We start from the raw sequence: 15,826 nt of genomic DNA, 5'->3' as shown, positions 1-15,826 counted from the left end.
GTATCGAGCAGTTGACTAAACAGAAGGTTGTATTTCCTTGTGCGTCACAGTAACTGACTGTGTGTTGGACTACTGGTGTAAACAGGGACGTGAGACTGCAGCTGCTGTTCCTGTGCAGGGAAAACAAACACAGCAGGAAACAGGCAAACATCTGGGTTCCAGTCAGGAGGGAATAATAACATGTCACTAAATGGACAGAAGGACGTGCAGAGACACCATTGTCATTATTCTTTGGGGGCAAATGTTGGAGGAGACTTGTGCAACCTGCACAAATCCAGGTCCGTAAAAACATCAATTCAACCCGTGTCCAGCAGCTTGGGGAATTAAACATCAGGTTTAGTCCCCGACATCCGAGAAGCCTGAGGGAGATTACTGCCCGTGTTTTTATTTTATTAAAAATCCTGTACATTCATGATCATTACAAACAAAGCGATAGAGATTTGTTGAAATAAATTAAAAACAAAAAAATGGAGCGAGGAACCGAGTCTTTTTTCATTATCACTGCTCATTTCATTTCATCCTCTCCCCCCTCGGCGGAGACTAAAGCTGCAGTAACTCTTATCTCCACTGGACTCTGTGCTCAGTGCTCACGAGGCTGTGAAGCCCCCGAGTGTTTCTCACTGCTGACACAACAGTCGCTGCCCTGTTTCCCTGTAATTGATCCTCCTCATGGACGACTGTGGCGAGGGCAGACTACCTGCTGGCTGCCTGCCGTCGACTCCTACCTGATGAAAAGCCTGTAACTATGACAACCTGGTGTACCTGCGAGTGCGTGGATGAGAGATGTCTGCGATGAAGAGGGCCACAGTTCTTACAGGTTCTAATGGGAGTGGTGTCTCTTTGAAGGGAGCTCGGTGCCTCTCGGAGAGATGCATCATCCTCTGTTGTTCTGGATTGTTGTTGCTGTGTTTGCTGTCTTTGGCCTGATGTGTGGGGGGGGGGGGCTCTCAATCAGTCGAATACAACTATCGTTCGAAAACAAAGAGTCCTTCAAAAGAATCGTTTGTTGAATTTCTAATTGACTGTGCAGATCAGCGTTACGTTAACTGGGTTAAAGTCTAAAAGGTCCTGTGGTGTAGAGAGTCCGTGATGAAGATGGGATCCAGTTGATGAAGTTTGCACGAGCTGCTCCTCCTTCGAGCGAGCCGGTCGCAGCAGACAGAGATCCGTGGAGGCTGATTGGTGCTGCGTTGTCCTGCTCAGAGGACGACAGCTGCGAGTAGAGACAGAGAAGAAGACAGGAACACAGACACCTCTCACACCATCGCCTCTCAGGTCAACTCTGCTTGTTACCTCCAGAGAGGAGGTTAGGTTTTCACCCCTGTACAGATTCCAACACGGATCTGGACGAAGGTGCAGATTCAGTGGCATTTTTTCGTGGACTGATATTCACGAGTGTGTGCAATCAGGGGACGATTGATTTGAATTTGAGGGCTTCGGGTGGAGGTTTGCATGTTATCAGCAGCTTTCAGCACTGAACTCTGGGGAATCTGCTGACGTTAATCAGGGCGACTGTACACGAGGATTCAAACGTCTGAGTCAGAGGTTTTGGAGTTTTTCCTGTCGGCTACGAAAGTAAAAACTCTACTTTCAAGTTTTGTTTCTTTTCCCCTAAAGATGCTTTTAGCTTTGTGATGCACATATTGAACATTATTTACGACATTTTAATTCTGTTTTACTGTGACTCCTTCAAAGCGAAGATAATTCTCAGTCACATAATCCTTTCCTGTTTCCTTTAGTTGTTAAAGATACGATGAAAAAAGCCTCAGCGTTAATCCTCTCTCTCTTCTCATGAAAGTAAAATAACATAATAATTTGTTATTTCAATATATGTAAAAGAAACAATTTTTATTCCTCCTCTTGCAAAATATGTTTTAAGGATTAACCAGTTTTGTTTTTAATTGTTTTACTATGAGCAAACCCAGCAATAAATATTGAATCAATAGCTTCTTAGAATTGTATGATACCTGAATATTTAATCTTCAGTATACGACACGTTATGGAAACTACAGATTGTTTCTTTAAGAACACACATTTCATTTTAAAGATTTTTTGAAGCTTTAGTTCACTAAATCCAATTTGCACACATCATATTTAATCTTATGACACTTGTTCTCTTGCACACAAACATTATGTGAAGAAAGTTTAAAGGATAAAGTTTCTAAATGCTTCACTGATCAATATCCTTGATGTCGGCAATTGTCTCCGTCTCTAATAAAAAGAAGCTGCTGCAGACGTTTCACTTGATAATGAATCTTCTGATCTCTTTATTTCTTTTCAGTCTCATAAAGTGATGAGATGAAAGATTTTTATTTAGTTTGCTGCCGTTATTTTTGAAGAGAGAACGTGAAAAAGTCTTTCATCTTTTTTCTTCGCGTGTTGAATGGAAGAAAAGTGGAATAATAATTGTTCGTATGTAGATGTGGAGGTTTGGAGAACCGCTGCTGTATGAACTGTGACCATGTGCGTCCTGCAGGTCTCCAGTGATGGCCGGCGGACTCTTCTCTGTGGACAGGAAGTGGTTCTGGGAGCTCGGAGGATACGATACGGGTCTGGAGATCTGGGGAGGAGAACAGTACGAGATCTCCTTCAAGGTACAAATCTTTGATTTCTCTTTATTTTGTCCAGTTCATCCATTTCATTTGATTTGATTTGGTTCCACATGCAATCTGGTAACATAATTCATGCATCAGAAGCATCTATCGCTGCACGGCTGTATTCTGTGATGAAGAAGTTCACCTCGTCCTTAACCCTGGAACTTAAAGGGTGAATATGCACCTGAGTGTTATTTGAATCCGTGTGAAAGAGGCGAGTATTTCTCACATTTAAAGCTGTCAGTGTGAAATGACGGATGGAACCTTGACACCAGTCGTGACCTCTGGGTCGAGCCTGCTGTGAAAAGCTCTTATGTTTTAATGCTGTTTTGAAGCTTTTCATTTTATTTAAGTACCGACTGAGATAATATCCCCAAACCGAGGTTATTATTTTGGCCAAGATTATCATACTATTAAACTTTGCCATCAGCGCATGTCTAGCTGTGCCTCCATAAGTCTGCTTTATGCCCTCACATATTCAATTTGGTTCCTTTTTATTAAGATCCCCATTAGCTGATACAGCGCAGACAGCCAGTCTCCTGAGGTGAGAAGATTAACAGGCTCTCATACTAATCCTTACAACCAAACTGCTGCTCCCACAGACAGCCAGGCCCTGCTCGCATGTGAAACACAATCACTTCTTTCAGCCGCACAGTTAATCTAAAGCTCCGTCCTGGTGACGCGGCTGTGGGAACACTGAGCGTTTGCAGCTCACACAGAGAGATAATGTCACAACCTACAGCCTCGCGGAGCGCGGGGGGGGAAATATGACCTTTACGCACAGATGACGCCATCAAAGCGACTGTGGCTTCTCGGTTGGAGCGTCACTCGTTCTCTCGGAGACAGAGCTGCTCTGCAGAAATAATGAAACCTCTGGATGCAGCCAAAAATAAGTTATTCAGAGTGGGAGCTAACTGGGAAGGAGTTGGGAGAAGGAACCTTTTCTGAATGCATACATTAACGAAAAGGACGGATGGATGGTTTACAGATGGGTGATTTGGTTTCCCTGATGGGGCCGTTGTGTTGTCACCACCTACTACAGTTTCCACAATCATGTTGCCCTGGCTCCCTCTGCTTCTTGTTTCCATGACAACCCCATCAAACCGTCTCTCCCTGCCTCAGAAAACAAACTTCATGGTTAAAGATGCAGAATTTCTTTCTTGCCAACTTTCTGCGTTGTCGTCAAATCCAGGAGTCAAATCACGAAGCATCAACACAAACAAACCATCGGTTGTTTAGAAGAGCGCAGGGTCGGTTCAGTATTAAGAAGTCACCCTTTCAGTATTAAAGTCATGTACTCGACATGTTGTTGTTGGCAGCCTTTGCAAATAGTCATTATTATTCATGTAGCTGGAACAAACACGTGACCACAGCACTGAAATCCTGACCCGTGTGTGTGTGTGTGTTAATGTTTTATTTATTCTCAAGTTTTTGTTGCACTTTATTCAATTCTGGATTTTGTCTGGCAGCGATATGTTTTATTTATCCGTCAGCCGGAGTGAACTGTGGTGTTGTGAAGTTTCTCCCTATGAGCCGTGTCGCCTCCTCCTCCTCGTCGGTGTGTTGGTGGTAGAAGGTGAAACTGACCTGAGAGACCGTGGCTGAGCTGCCGGGACGATGGTGGTCAACACGCGGTCGTGACGACTCGCTGCTCGTCACGGTGGAAAAGCTCCGTGTGAGCTGGTGCTTGAAATTACTCCCACGAAGCCAGTTTCTCTGGAGCAGTGAACCAAGTCCACCGGAGCGAGAGAGAAAGTTTTAAATACAAGTGAAATGAGAAACAAAGGTTGGATCAGTAGCTCTGGTATTTTAATTTGAAGTGTTTTTAGCTGATTTAAAGTGTTTTTACTGAAGGTAAATAGTTCGTCCAAACAATTTACTGTAGCTCCTCTTACAGGTAATTCTGTTTGTCACCAAAAGTTAGAATAATATAATATGCAGTTGACCATAGAAGTGATGCACCTGCTGTAGTTCAATGCTTTGTGAAGTTAGTGAAGTCTGCTGCTCGTCAGTGGGGATGGAACTTCTCTCAGACACCGTAGTTTATGGTTCTTTGGGGAACTGATTTCAAAAGAAAAGTTCAAAACCCAACTTATTCTGCTTTGAAGAACCTGTTCTTGTTAAATCGTCTTTTTTTGAGTTGGGTCCCTTTAGAGAAATGAATGTGATTGTAAGTTATGTAAATTAATTTGCAACTTTAATCAATTGCTTAAAAACCCTACAGAATGACACTCTATTTGAAAGGACCCTGACCCTAAGAAAGGTACTTGAACCAAACGTTACGATGGACCTGATGTATCTTCTGGATTTCCTTCCCGGGACATTTTACATTTTCTGTAATTGCATCACGGGTCCCGGTCATGGACAAGCGGTCGACCGCAGCCTTTACACCCTTGAACTCTGTGTCAAACTCAATGAGGTCATATGTAGAACGTTCATATTTCACGATCCATTATATTTCTGCCCGCGAGCTCAAACTCCCCTCAGCGTCGACTTGCCTCCAACCTTCAAACAGCATCCAGTAAATCCTATCTGCATATTCAAGGCCTCTGGTCCGCAGCAGCAAATTGGCTGCACCGTCTCCCTGTCTGTACCTTCCTCGTTTGTTGTCATGTCTAAATCCAGCTTTTCATTTCCCCCACTTTCATTTTGCTATTGTCTCCAAAACAAAACCCCCTTCTTTCAGTTTTTCGCCCTCCGTCTCTAAGTCGCTCTTTCTTCTTCCTCCTCCTCATTGTCTCCCCTCTCTGTCTCAAGGTTTATTTTCAACATTGCCAGCCGAGCAAAAGAATCATCACTCTTGTATTCATTATAGTCGGGGGATTAAAATGAGGAGCTTCGGCTGGATGTCTGTGTTGTGTGAGATAGACGAGCGGAGGCAGAGGAAATGGGCAGAATTGCTGAAAAGGAAGGTTTGTTTTAACTTGAGACGAGAACATTAGGACGCTTAGAACCTATTGAAACCTCATTGTGGAATTAAAAGAGGAAATTCAGACTGTGTGGCGTGTTTTCCTGAAAAGCTTTTGCAAAACTGCAGCAGTGACTTAACCCAGCGACTCGTTCTTTCTCTTATTTGACCCTCAGGGGAAGTCAGGTCACCATCATATCATAATCTGGCTCTGGCATCTCCTCCTCCTCCTCCTCCTCCTCCTCGTCTTCCTCCTGCACCACCCTGCACATCTCATCTTTATTTCCTCTTCCTCTGCCTTCACTCCTCTCTCCTCTGAGTCTCATGGGATTTATAAGCCTGTTAGAGCCGCTGCACTTCATGTCTCTTCCTCTTGAGCCGTCTGTCTCCTGCTCATCTCCCTCATCATCCTCTTCCTTCACCTCTCAGCAGCTCTGTGTCTCTGGGTCTCACGGTGGAAAAGACAGATGATCCAGCTGATGAAAGTGGTTTCTCTCTCTCTCTCTCTCTCTCTCTCTCTCTCTCTCCTTCTCTGTCCCTGCAGGTGTGGATGTGTGGTGGTCGGATGGAGGACATCCCCTGCTCCAGGGTGGGACACATCTATAGGAAGTACGTCCCCTACAAGGTCCCTGGAGGGATCAGCCTGGCAAAGGTAATCCTGTCCTGATAAAATACAATACGGCAGAACACTGACAGATTTTCCAATGAGGGTACACACTGCAGATGGATTATGTGAATATCACTTGCAGAAGAAAGTCAGCATTAGTTGATGTTAAATTACTTAACTGCACGATTTGTAGTTTCCTGCCATCAGGGGTTCTCCATCGAAACCACTAGAGAAGATTATGGGAGTTTTCTCAGCATCTCCTGGTTATGATTCCGGCAGTCTTGATGGTCCAGGAGGTTTTTAGCAGGAGCTGAATTCTCCTCCTCTCCAAAACTAACATGATTAAACCCTGAATAAAGCAGCTTCATGTTAAAGATCAGTGTTTCTCCAATGTGGTTGACACAGGACGTCTCCGAGGGGCCGAGCTGCCGCCAACGTTTTCTCAGATTGTTTCTCCGATAACTTCAGATCCATCGACTAAAATCCTTCATCTGGTTTAAAAACCACCAAGTTGTAAAAACACCTCATGAGGGACAGATTACAAGTTTGTCTTTACTTTATATTAATGTAACAAACTGTTCATTTAAACTGTGCGACTGGTTCATGTTGATATTATTAAATCCATCATGTCTGGTGTTTTGAAGATTTGAAAGATTTTTTTAGTCTCACATTTAATGCATCTCTTTGTTTTGTTCTCATTTCTTAAAAAAAAAAAACTCATTAATTGCTATGATCAAACAAAGAAGGAATTAGGCTGAATCCGATTTTACTCTTATAGTGACAGCTCATCAACGTTGTTCTTTTCAGCTTTTAAATTAACTTTTGTTTAAAAACAACAGAAAATTAACTTTCAGCAGGACTGAAATATGTGAAACCAAATATATTTCAGCTCAGGAGATGATTTTCCATGCAAACACGCACACACACACACACACACACACACCCACACACACACACACACACACACACTCAACCTGTCAAAACAACATCTGTCCCTGAACTTCACCAAACAGAATTCAAATCGGTGTAAAATGGGATTAATGAATCTTCAGATGAAGCTCAGATTCACAAACATGTACCGTGCACATACATGCACATCAGCCTACAGTGGGAGCCAGTCACTGACATAATGCAGCAGTGGGTTTGTTCTCCACCTCCTTCATGAAGAACTCTCCACCTCCTCCTCCACGTCGAAGAGCACTTTACAGTCTGCTCAGCGTCTGCCCACAAAAGGCCGGCAGCCGTCTGCAGAGTTACAGCTTTTACAGGAGCTACTGAGCAGATTGACCTTAAGTTTCTTTGTTCCTTGTATTCTTCAAAGTACCTGCACAGAAAAGGGAAATTGTGTAAAAGTGCGAAATCATCTGGGGTGCAGCCGAGCACCATTTATTATGTATGCCTCTCCGGTGCCGCAGCCTGGAACTTGGCTCGGTTTGACTCAGTATGCAACTGAAAGGCTCTGGCCTTTGTTCTGCTTTTTTATTCCCACCAACAATATTTAAACTGGACTTCAGAGGAATGCTGATCACACTGGTTCAGCCCAACGCTGCACATACAGACAAATATTTACTGGAAGTGAACTCTTACGTCTTTGCACAGATTTCACCATCCAGGGTTTTACCACTTTTCTTTCTATCACTTTCCAAAGTTTCTCTTTGTCAGTTTTGAGCATTTTCCAGAACTTTGCTCTCATGTTGTTTCATTCTGAGTCAGAGTCAAGAACTAAATGCCACAGACTCAAAACCAATCTACCGTAGAACCATAAGTCTACGTAAACAACGTGGTTCTTGCAAAGTAATCGATCCACTTGTTGGTTTTTGTTTTGACTGCAGAACCTGAAGCGCGTGGCCGAGGTGTGGATGGACGAATACGCAGAATACGTCTATCAACGCCGGCCCGAGTACCGCCACCTGTCGGCGGGAGACATGACGGCGCAGAAGGAGCTGAGGAACCGGCTGAACTGCAAGAGCTTCAAGTGGTTCATGAGCGAGGTGGCGTGGGACCTGCCCAAGCACTACCCACCGGTGGAGCCCCCTGCTGCTGCCTGGGGGGAGGTGAGAGCACATCTTTGATTCTGATTGGTTAATGGGAAAACCACTAAAACAATTATTTAAGTTTTCTTCATGACTAATCTGGATCCTCTACTTTCTCTGTATTTAAGGTAGAAAGAAAAACATTAGACCGAAAAGTTAAGAGGAAAAACAAATTAATATAAAGAAAAGCTTTTGATTTGAAAAGTTACTGCTCCTACAAAACCTTTTCCACTCAGAAAGTTAGTAATAGTTTGAAAGGACGAGTATAAAGTCACAAGGCTGCAAAGGCAGAATAGTAAATAATTAATATTCATCGTGATGACATTGAAAGTCTCATTTAGCCACTTGATATAATCTCTTTTTTAAAGACAAATAGAAGCTTAATAAATCACTAGTGGCGTATTTACAGATCTATTTTATGTAATTTTACCAATTTAAGAAATATGAAAATGTGTTGAGCTCGTGTTAACCATAGACGTTTCCGCGAGCATCTAACCAACAACCTTTGACTTTGGGATGAGAGAACCAGAAGTGCCAACATACATATTGGGGGGTTTTGGGACTTATTGCCTCGCGGCTCCTTCCCTGAGAGCAGAGGGCTGTGCATCCAGCTGGAGATCGTGATAAGAGAAACTCTCAGCGGCACCGACAGACAAGATGAAATATTTCTGCAGTCAGACACAATTTCTGCGGCTCCTCCTGTGAGCACCAGACTATGACCACGCACGGCTGGAGGTCGTAACGGAAAGTGCACAGAAAGAAGGACTTTTATAAAGTTAATTTGAATTCAGTAGATCCTGTTATCTATGCATTGATTGACCAGATGTGGATCTGTCCTCTTGACTCCATGTGTTTCCACGTGTGTCTTTCTCCAGATCCGAAACATGGGCAGCGACATGTGCATGGAGATCAAGCACTTTGTGTCGGGGAGCCCGATCCGCCTGGAGAGCTGCGTGAAGAGTCGTGGAGAGGTGGGCTGGAGTCACGGACAGGTCAGAGTTCAGAGCGTCTCCACAGGGACACAGCTTCCTGCTCACGTTGCCCGGCTGCGGCTCCACACTGCAAATACTGAACGTGACATGAGGATTTTAAAGGATTGATGCTTATTGGTTCGGCCGCGGAGCAATTATTTTAATGGTCCGATCATCGGGAGCCAAAGTGGTTCAGCTTGTTCGGTAGTTTCACTCGACTGGCAACAGTTGATCCACCACTTTTGGCTCAGCGTGTTTATTTCAATAAATATTACTTTTATCACCCAAAAATGTGAAAAGGATATTTATGACCCCGAGATGATGAATCCAGTTAAATTCTTTTAATGATGCTCTCACTTTTGGCGGTTTTCCCTTCAGTTTAATTTCTAAAACCAATATTGAAAATCCCCCCCCCAATAGCTTCAGAAGTACTTGGAAATCTGAAGTGATGTTTTTGAGCCAAAACTCTCACATGTGCAAAGACAGTTTTTAATCCACAGCTTGAAACACGTCTTGTTTCCAGACAGTCGAGGTTTCACCGTCTCACCCTCGTGGACATGAGCAGATTGAAGCTTGAAGCTAAACATGCTAAGCTAACAAGCTAGCATCAGTATTCAAATGCAAAACGTTTGCATGCTCATGAGCTAAATGTTCGAATTGCATATCAAATCACACTGATTGCAGCTGATTGCGTGGGAAACCCATTTCCCGACATCTCCCCTCCAGGTGTTGACCTTTGGCTGGAGGGAGGACATCCGGGTGGGCGACCCCATTCACACCAGGAAGGTCTGCTTCGACGCCGTCTCCCACAACAGCCCCGTCACCCTGTACGACTGCCACGGCATGAAGGGCAACCAGCTGTGGCGCTACAGGAAGGTACGACACGGGGGAAGTGACCCGCTGTCAGATTTTATGTCGTTCTTTAAGGTCGAACTATGAAGTTGGGCTTTTTTTTGTGATTTAAAGACATTTTCAAATTTGCCCTTTGTACAATTATATATAGTGTGAAAAAAACTTCGAAAGGTCAAGGCTGGGAAACAGAAACCTAATCCCTTCATTTATAATTTTATACCTCAGCAGAATTTTATACCTCAGCACAACTCATGACACATATTTAATTAGAATTTTGAGTTTCAGTGAAAAGGGACTTTAGAAACTGGTTTCCAGCCGATTGGTTTCGATTGGAACTGGTTTCCTGATGTCCCACACTGAGCTAACAAAATTACACTGAGACAAAGAAATGCAGCGAACAATGAAGTCAGACAAAAGATTGTTCACGGACGAAGACGAAGTGAATCAATAAACCTGATTTTAATTAGAAATTATTCAGAATTCAACAGAACAGCACAAAAATACGAGTTTAATCCGAGCAAACGTTCGAAGCAGTTACATAAATATTGTCTCAAATCAAGTTGGGAAGGAAATGAATCTCAAATCAAACTTTTACTTCACGTAACTCACGATGTTTTTCTGTATCTCTGTCGTTCCCCCAGGACAAGAGTCTGTATCACCCCGTCAGTAACAGCTGCATCGACAGCAGCCCCAACGAGCGGCGCGTCTTCATGAGCTCGTGCGACTCGTCCTCGCCGAGCCAGCAGTGGCTGTTCGAGAGAACCAACGCCACCGTGCTGGAGCATTTCAACCAGGACGCCAACTGAGGGAACCGGGCAGTGAGATGAAGCCTCTTCCAGAGAAAAGGATCATGGAGCAAAGGGCTGCTTTGACCAGGTGACTAACACAACCAGGTACAGTTCTCACCTGGCATCGCTCTGCAGACGTGGAGAAATATTTCTGATTCAGATGACGACAGCTGAGTAGATGGTCCTGGTGGTAATTCCTGGCCTGAAGATAATAGATCCTAGATAATAACTTGATGTTGTGTTCTTCAGGATTAGATAATATTGTATATTTTGTTATCATCAACTAAATTTCTTCAGTATTCATTATTGCACATATTTTTGAGGTTTACTTCTTCAGTAGGAACCAATGGACACAGTCAGATTAGTTTATTATGGGAACATATTCATCAACCAGTTTAGAGAAAAGGCCTTTTATACACATAGAGGTATAAATGTCCTGAGAACACACGGTCTGAACTAACAACTCCTCCTTGTTCCCTGTTGTCCAGACGAGAAACGAAGCTACGAAATGAAAAGATGCGGCTTTAGAAACATTCCCTGTGGTGGAGCAGTGATCCAGACACCGGCTCGGAGCTCAGACAGCCGCTCGGACCACACACATCCAGAATCCAATAATACAGCGGGAGCTGGTGGGTGGGGGGGGAAGGAGGTAAGAGCAAGAAACACTTGGCTGAGCACAGACGGCACCGACACTCGATGTGTTACCATCTGAAGTTCGTGTTCCTGTAGAAGTAACTGTTGTGTTGTTCCGCAGGACGGGAGAACCAGTGGATCCTGAGCGTCCGGTGGAAACACTGTGGAATTTACAAACCTCTGCAGAGACGCTCCTTTCTTTCATCGCTGGTTTGAATCTGCCGGACACAGACTCTGCTGGATTAAATGGATGATATCGTCTTTTGCCTTTTTTTCTATTGTTGCCTTAAACATTCAAACGGGGGGGATATCCCTGCACCTTGTTTTCACTCGTGGCTTCAGAAGACTTCTGGAAAGACGTGACTCTGTGGAAACTGAGGAGGATGAATACATATTCAGTGAAGTTTGTCTTTTATTACAGAGGAACAATCTTGTACAGACTCGTTTTGAAAGTGAAAGTATTTTTCTACTGTCTAATAAAGCAACAAAATGACTTAAGTGCCGATGATGTTTTCTTCTTTGTGTTTCTTTTAGGTTAATGATGTCGATTCCTTAGAGGCCTGAGGTCCATATTCATAACTTACATTAAATAAACAACAAGGGCACTTGGAGAGAAAACACCTCCTCCAGGGCTGATTGAACACATCATCACCATAATGCATATAATTGTATTAAGATCAGATACATGTACAATCTACATTCATATTTTCTACAAACTGCTCACATTAAAAGCAGAATATCCAATATCTGATACAGTTGAAAGGAACATTAGTTGCCGAACAGAATCAACTCCCTAAAAAATACTTATTTTGATTAAGAAAATGCAGATTATTGTCCAGATCAGCACCAAATTTTCATATGCATCAATATTCTACATAGACCTGATAAAATATCTGCAATATTTCTTGAGACATTTTTTAAAAATGCCAGAAAACAATCCTGGGTCTGCTGGAATCTGCTCCAAAAGACGAAAAGATAAAAATTCCCCCAAAAGAAGGAACCGGACACAGTTCAGAAACAAAAAGAAATTATATAATTCGGTTTAGGAACTGCACCTATAATGGGAGGAAAAACAACATCAAATAACTGATTATGAACATTTGCAAAAGATCAGAACGGCGTCAGCAGAGTTGAAGGTGGATGTCAACACTCGATTTACATGATAATGAAACCAACCTTGAGGTTTTGTATTAATCATCATCCAGTCTCTGCCTCGGCCACACTGAGCCCACTCCGGCAGTGTCTGACCGCTCGGGTCCTTGACTCACCATCTATATATGAGCTCAGACATCTTATTGGAAAAGTGATAAAACCGAGGTCACCCAAACTCATCATCTCGGCTCAGGCTGCAGACGAAACCTGCACAGCAAGCTAACGCTTCCTCACAAAGGGACGGCAGCTGCCGGGGCCCGGAGTTCATTTCCCTCTTCCACTTTTTTTATTGACGGAGTGAGTCATCAAACCCAGAGTCAAATCCAATACCCCAGAGTGAGGCTGGGGATCGTATCGGCCGTCCAAAGCCGCCAAGGTCAAACAAACAAAACACTGCATAACTTGCCCTCACCTTTCCACACGCAGTCGGGGTGGAGGAGTATTGACGTATGATAAAACTGAGATCCAGTCACTGCCCTTCATATAAGTGTGAATTCTCAAAGATGAAAAATGAGCTTGAAGACCCAGAACTGAACACAGCAGCATAAATAACATCCTCGGTGAAGCATATCAGAAATACACCCCCCAGCCAATAGGTACATGATATATCGTTCTTTTTTTGCAGACCATAAAGTTTTAGCATATCCCCCGATGCAGGATCGTAGTTGGTCCCCAGGAGCCTCGTTGTTTCGAAGTTACCCCGACTACGAACGATTGGGCCCTCAGGTCAATGTGGCTTGTATTTTTACAGCCGCCCATTTCTGCAGCATCCAACACGTTGAAAACTGACTCACTTTCCCTCCTGTCGAAAATATCAAACATCTGGATATGTTGCAACAAGATAATTCATTTTGTTTGTTTGACTCGTGAGTGATCATAGTGTGTATCTGTAGTTTAGCTCTAGTTTAGCCCTAAATGGTGAAGTCCACCTCTGTGAGGAAATGTCAAGGCTCGAGTGAAACTATCTGTAGCCAGAGAATCATCGGAGTTTATCTAGTTTTCTCTCCATTGTGTTTTTTACTCAACCCAACATGAAGCGAATTAAACCTCCTTCACCAGATGTGTTTTAAAAAAAACCTAAAGCAACAAACTGTTTTCATGGCCGAACCGAGACGAACCAAACTTGACAGAAACAAAATGAAGAACTCAAAGCTTCAACAGCAGCTCACAAACAGGTGAATTCACCACAAACTGTATTTACTTTTTAATAAATCTTCCTGCTGCTCTTTCTGCAGTTTGCTGTATTGCTTTGCTTTGATGGAAAATCACGTCTTTGAACACTAAAGACACCGCGTGTATTTTCATTCTGCCTCCAGCCTGGCCTGGGATTGAAATCTCATCATGGCTTCTACTTTTGTTTAGCAGATATAAAAGTGAAGAAATATCAGGGACTTTATAAAAGACTGAGGATAAACATCAATGGGAGGCGTCCTTGAATTTCTTTATAAATCTGAAAAGCTGCGTGTGCTTTAATGATCTCTGAACGACGACAACGAAACTAATTCAAGTTTTGAAAAGAAAAACCGTAGACGTGACAACTGGTTTGAAAAGTGACTGAATATTTGATATCTGGGTATTTTCACTCTTCTTCACGGTGAGAGACATTTGAAAAGACATGTTTGAAACTTCGACCACTTGAGGAGGAGCGATGTCATTTCAATTCCATTGTTTTCCACTTTTCCATCATGTTCTGACCTTGCAAATCGCTCCCAGTGGTTTTGAAGATGTGTGACATGAAGATCAGAAAGAACAAAAACCTGAAACAAAGAATAAATGCTAATTGAATCCAGCCCCGACTAAAAAAATTAAACCATTATTCCTTCATTTCTGCAAAACATGATTTCAGAAATAGCTCAGAATTAAAAGCAGCTTATTAGCATGGGTGCTAAGCAAGTTAATGAAAGTATTAGTTAGAGATAAGAGTCCTCGAATGAAAATGAAAGTTTCTCTCTTCTGGGGGGACACAGCGTGACTGATACCCGGCCCCTCCTCGAGGCTCCTGATTGGCTCAGACCAGGGCGCCAGGAGAGGTGTGACAGTCCTGCTCCGCTCATAACCCATCAGCTGAATAATTACAGCTAACCTTCTTCTCCACAGGGCTTTGCTGCTCCAAACGGCGCTGCTGTCACACTCTGATGGAAAGAACCGCGGCAGCAGCAGTGTCTCCGCGGCGGGCTCGGGTCACGGGGGACCCGGGTGGACGTATTCGGGTCAAATCCTTTAACACGAGTTGCTGTTGGAGCTGCTCAGCTATTTTTTTTCATCCATCCATATCAGAGCGTTTGTCGATTACCTTCCTCAAGCTGCTCGTAAAGAAAGAAACTATCGAACCAAAAGGAAGGAATTAATGTCATTAGTCGTAGCCACCAAACTCCAGCTGTTCGTGCTCATTGTATCTGGGACATAAAGACGTATTACGTCCCTGATACGGTTTGTACGAGACTATTTTTAAATACACTTTTCCAATTCCAGTCAAGATGTCATTGCTTTTCTGTAAAACTAAATAAATCACCTCCTTCCTGTTGTTTTCTCTGCTTCATCACTTCACTCTGCATATTCGTTATCATCGTCCGTCTGCCTGTGGATGTGACTTCATCATTTATTTACTTTGTGTGAGGCTCTGTCACGTAGTTCTACCTGATGTCATATTTACATAAACCCACTCAGCCTGAGTGAATCCAAACTGGAGCTGCAGGAAAACAACAGAGTCGCTTTCTCCCTCGTTTCCTGGCGACACACACACACACACACGTGCTGCTGTCACTTGTGTCTATGGACGGACTCGTACAGTAGATTCTGTTCCTTCTGCTCGGCACGTGTCCAGCAGCTGCTCGTCCACCGGAGCCAAGCTTCTCCTGAAAGCCACAAAAACTGAAATTACAGTCTGTGTTTCATAACGAGGAGCAAACTGGTGCTTCAGCATTTTTATTGCTGTAATCTAGGTTTGTGTACTGCAGCCTCCGGGCTTCTTCTTCTACATCTTTCACTGCGGTGTGGAAATCAACCTGCAGTGAAACAGGAGCTGGGGCCCACGAGCGGATTCTTCAGGGAGATCAGGTGTCATTTAACTTCCTCGTTACTTGTCAGCCAGGCGATGAAAACAGTTGTGTTGTTGTTGTGTCTCCATAAAGATCTCCACAGTAACACAACTACAGGAAAACAGTCACATTTATTCACATTTATTTATTTTGAATCCAAATATACGATGTACCTGAACATGGACGACAGGACCGTTCCCCAAAAGTGAAGCCAAATCACCGTAATAGCCCCCGAGTGGCTTTTTCCAGT

At 43.4% G+C, this 15,826-nt stretch overlaps 1 protein-coding gene across 1 annotated transcript in view; it reads left to right on the top strand.

Moving 5' to 3' along the window:
* Window positions 1-11,889, top strand: part of LOC118121717 (polypeptide N-acetylgalactosaminyltransferase 10) — a 49,722-nt gene extending 37,833 nt beyond the window's left edge. Inside the window, 8 exon segments of the mRNA XM_035177784.2 lie at window positions 2,477-2,594; window positions 6,047-6,154; window positions 7,942-8,163; window positions 9,018-9,134; window positions 9,840-9,989; window positions 10,607-10,841; window positions 11,242-11,402; window positions 11,508-11,889. Of these exon segments, the coding sequence (XP_035033675.2) occupies window positions 2,477-2,594; window positions 6,047-6,154; window positions 7,942-8,163; window positions 9,018-9,134; window positions 9,840-9,989; window positions 10,607-10,771 (880 nt within the window). The 3' untranslated portion in view covers window positions 10,772-10,841; window positions 11,242-11,402; window positions 11,508-11,889.
* Window positions 11,890-15,826: the final 3,937 nt, after the last annotated feature.

This window comes from Hippoglossus stenolepis, chromosome 15 (genome assembly GCF_022539355.2).
Source record: "Hippoglossus stenolepis isolate QCI-W04-F060 chromosome 15, HSTE1.2, whole genome shotgun sequence".
Classification (NCBI taxonomy): Eukaryota; Metazoa; Chordata; class Actinopteri; order Pleuronectiformes; family Pleuronectidae; genus Hippoglossus; species Hippoglossus stenolepis.
This window is presented reverse-complemented; position numbering and strand designations above follow the sequence as displayed.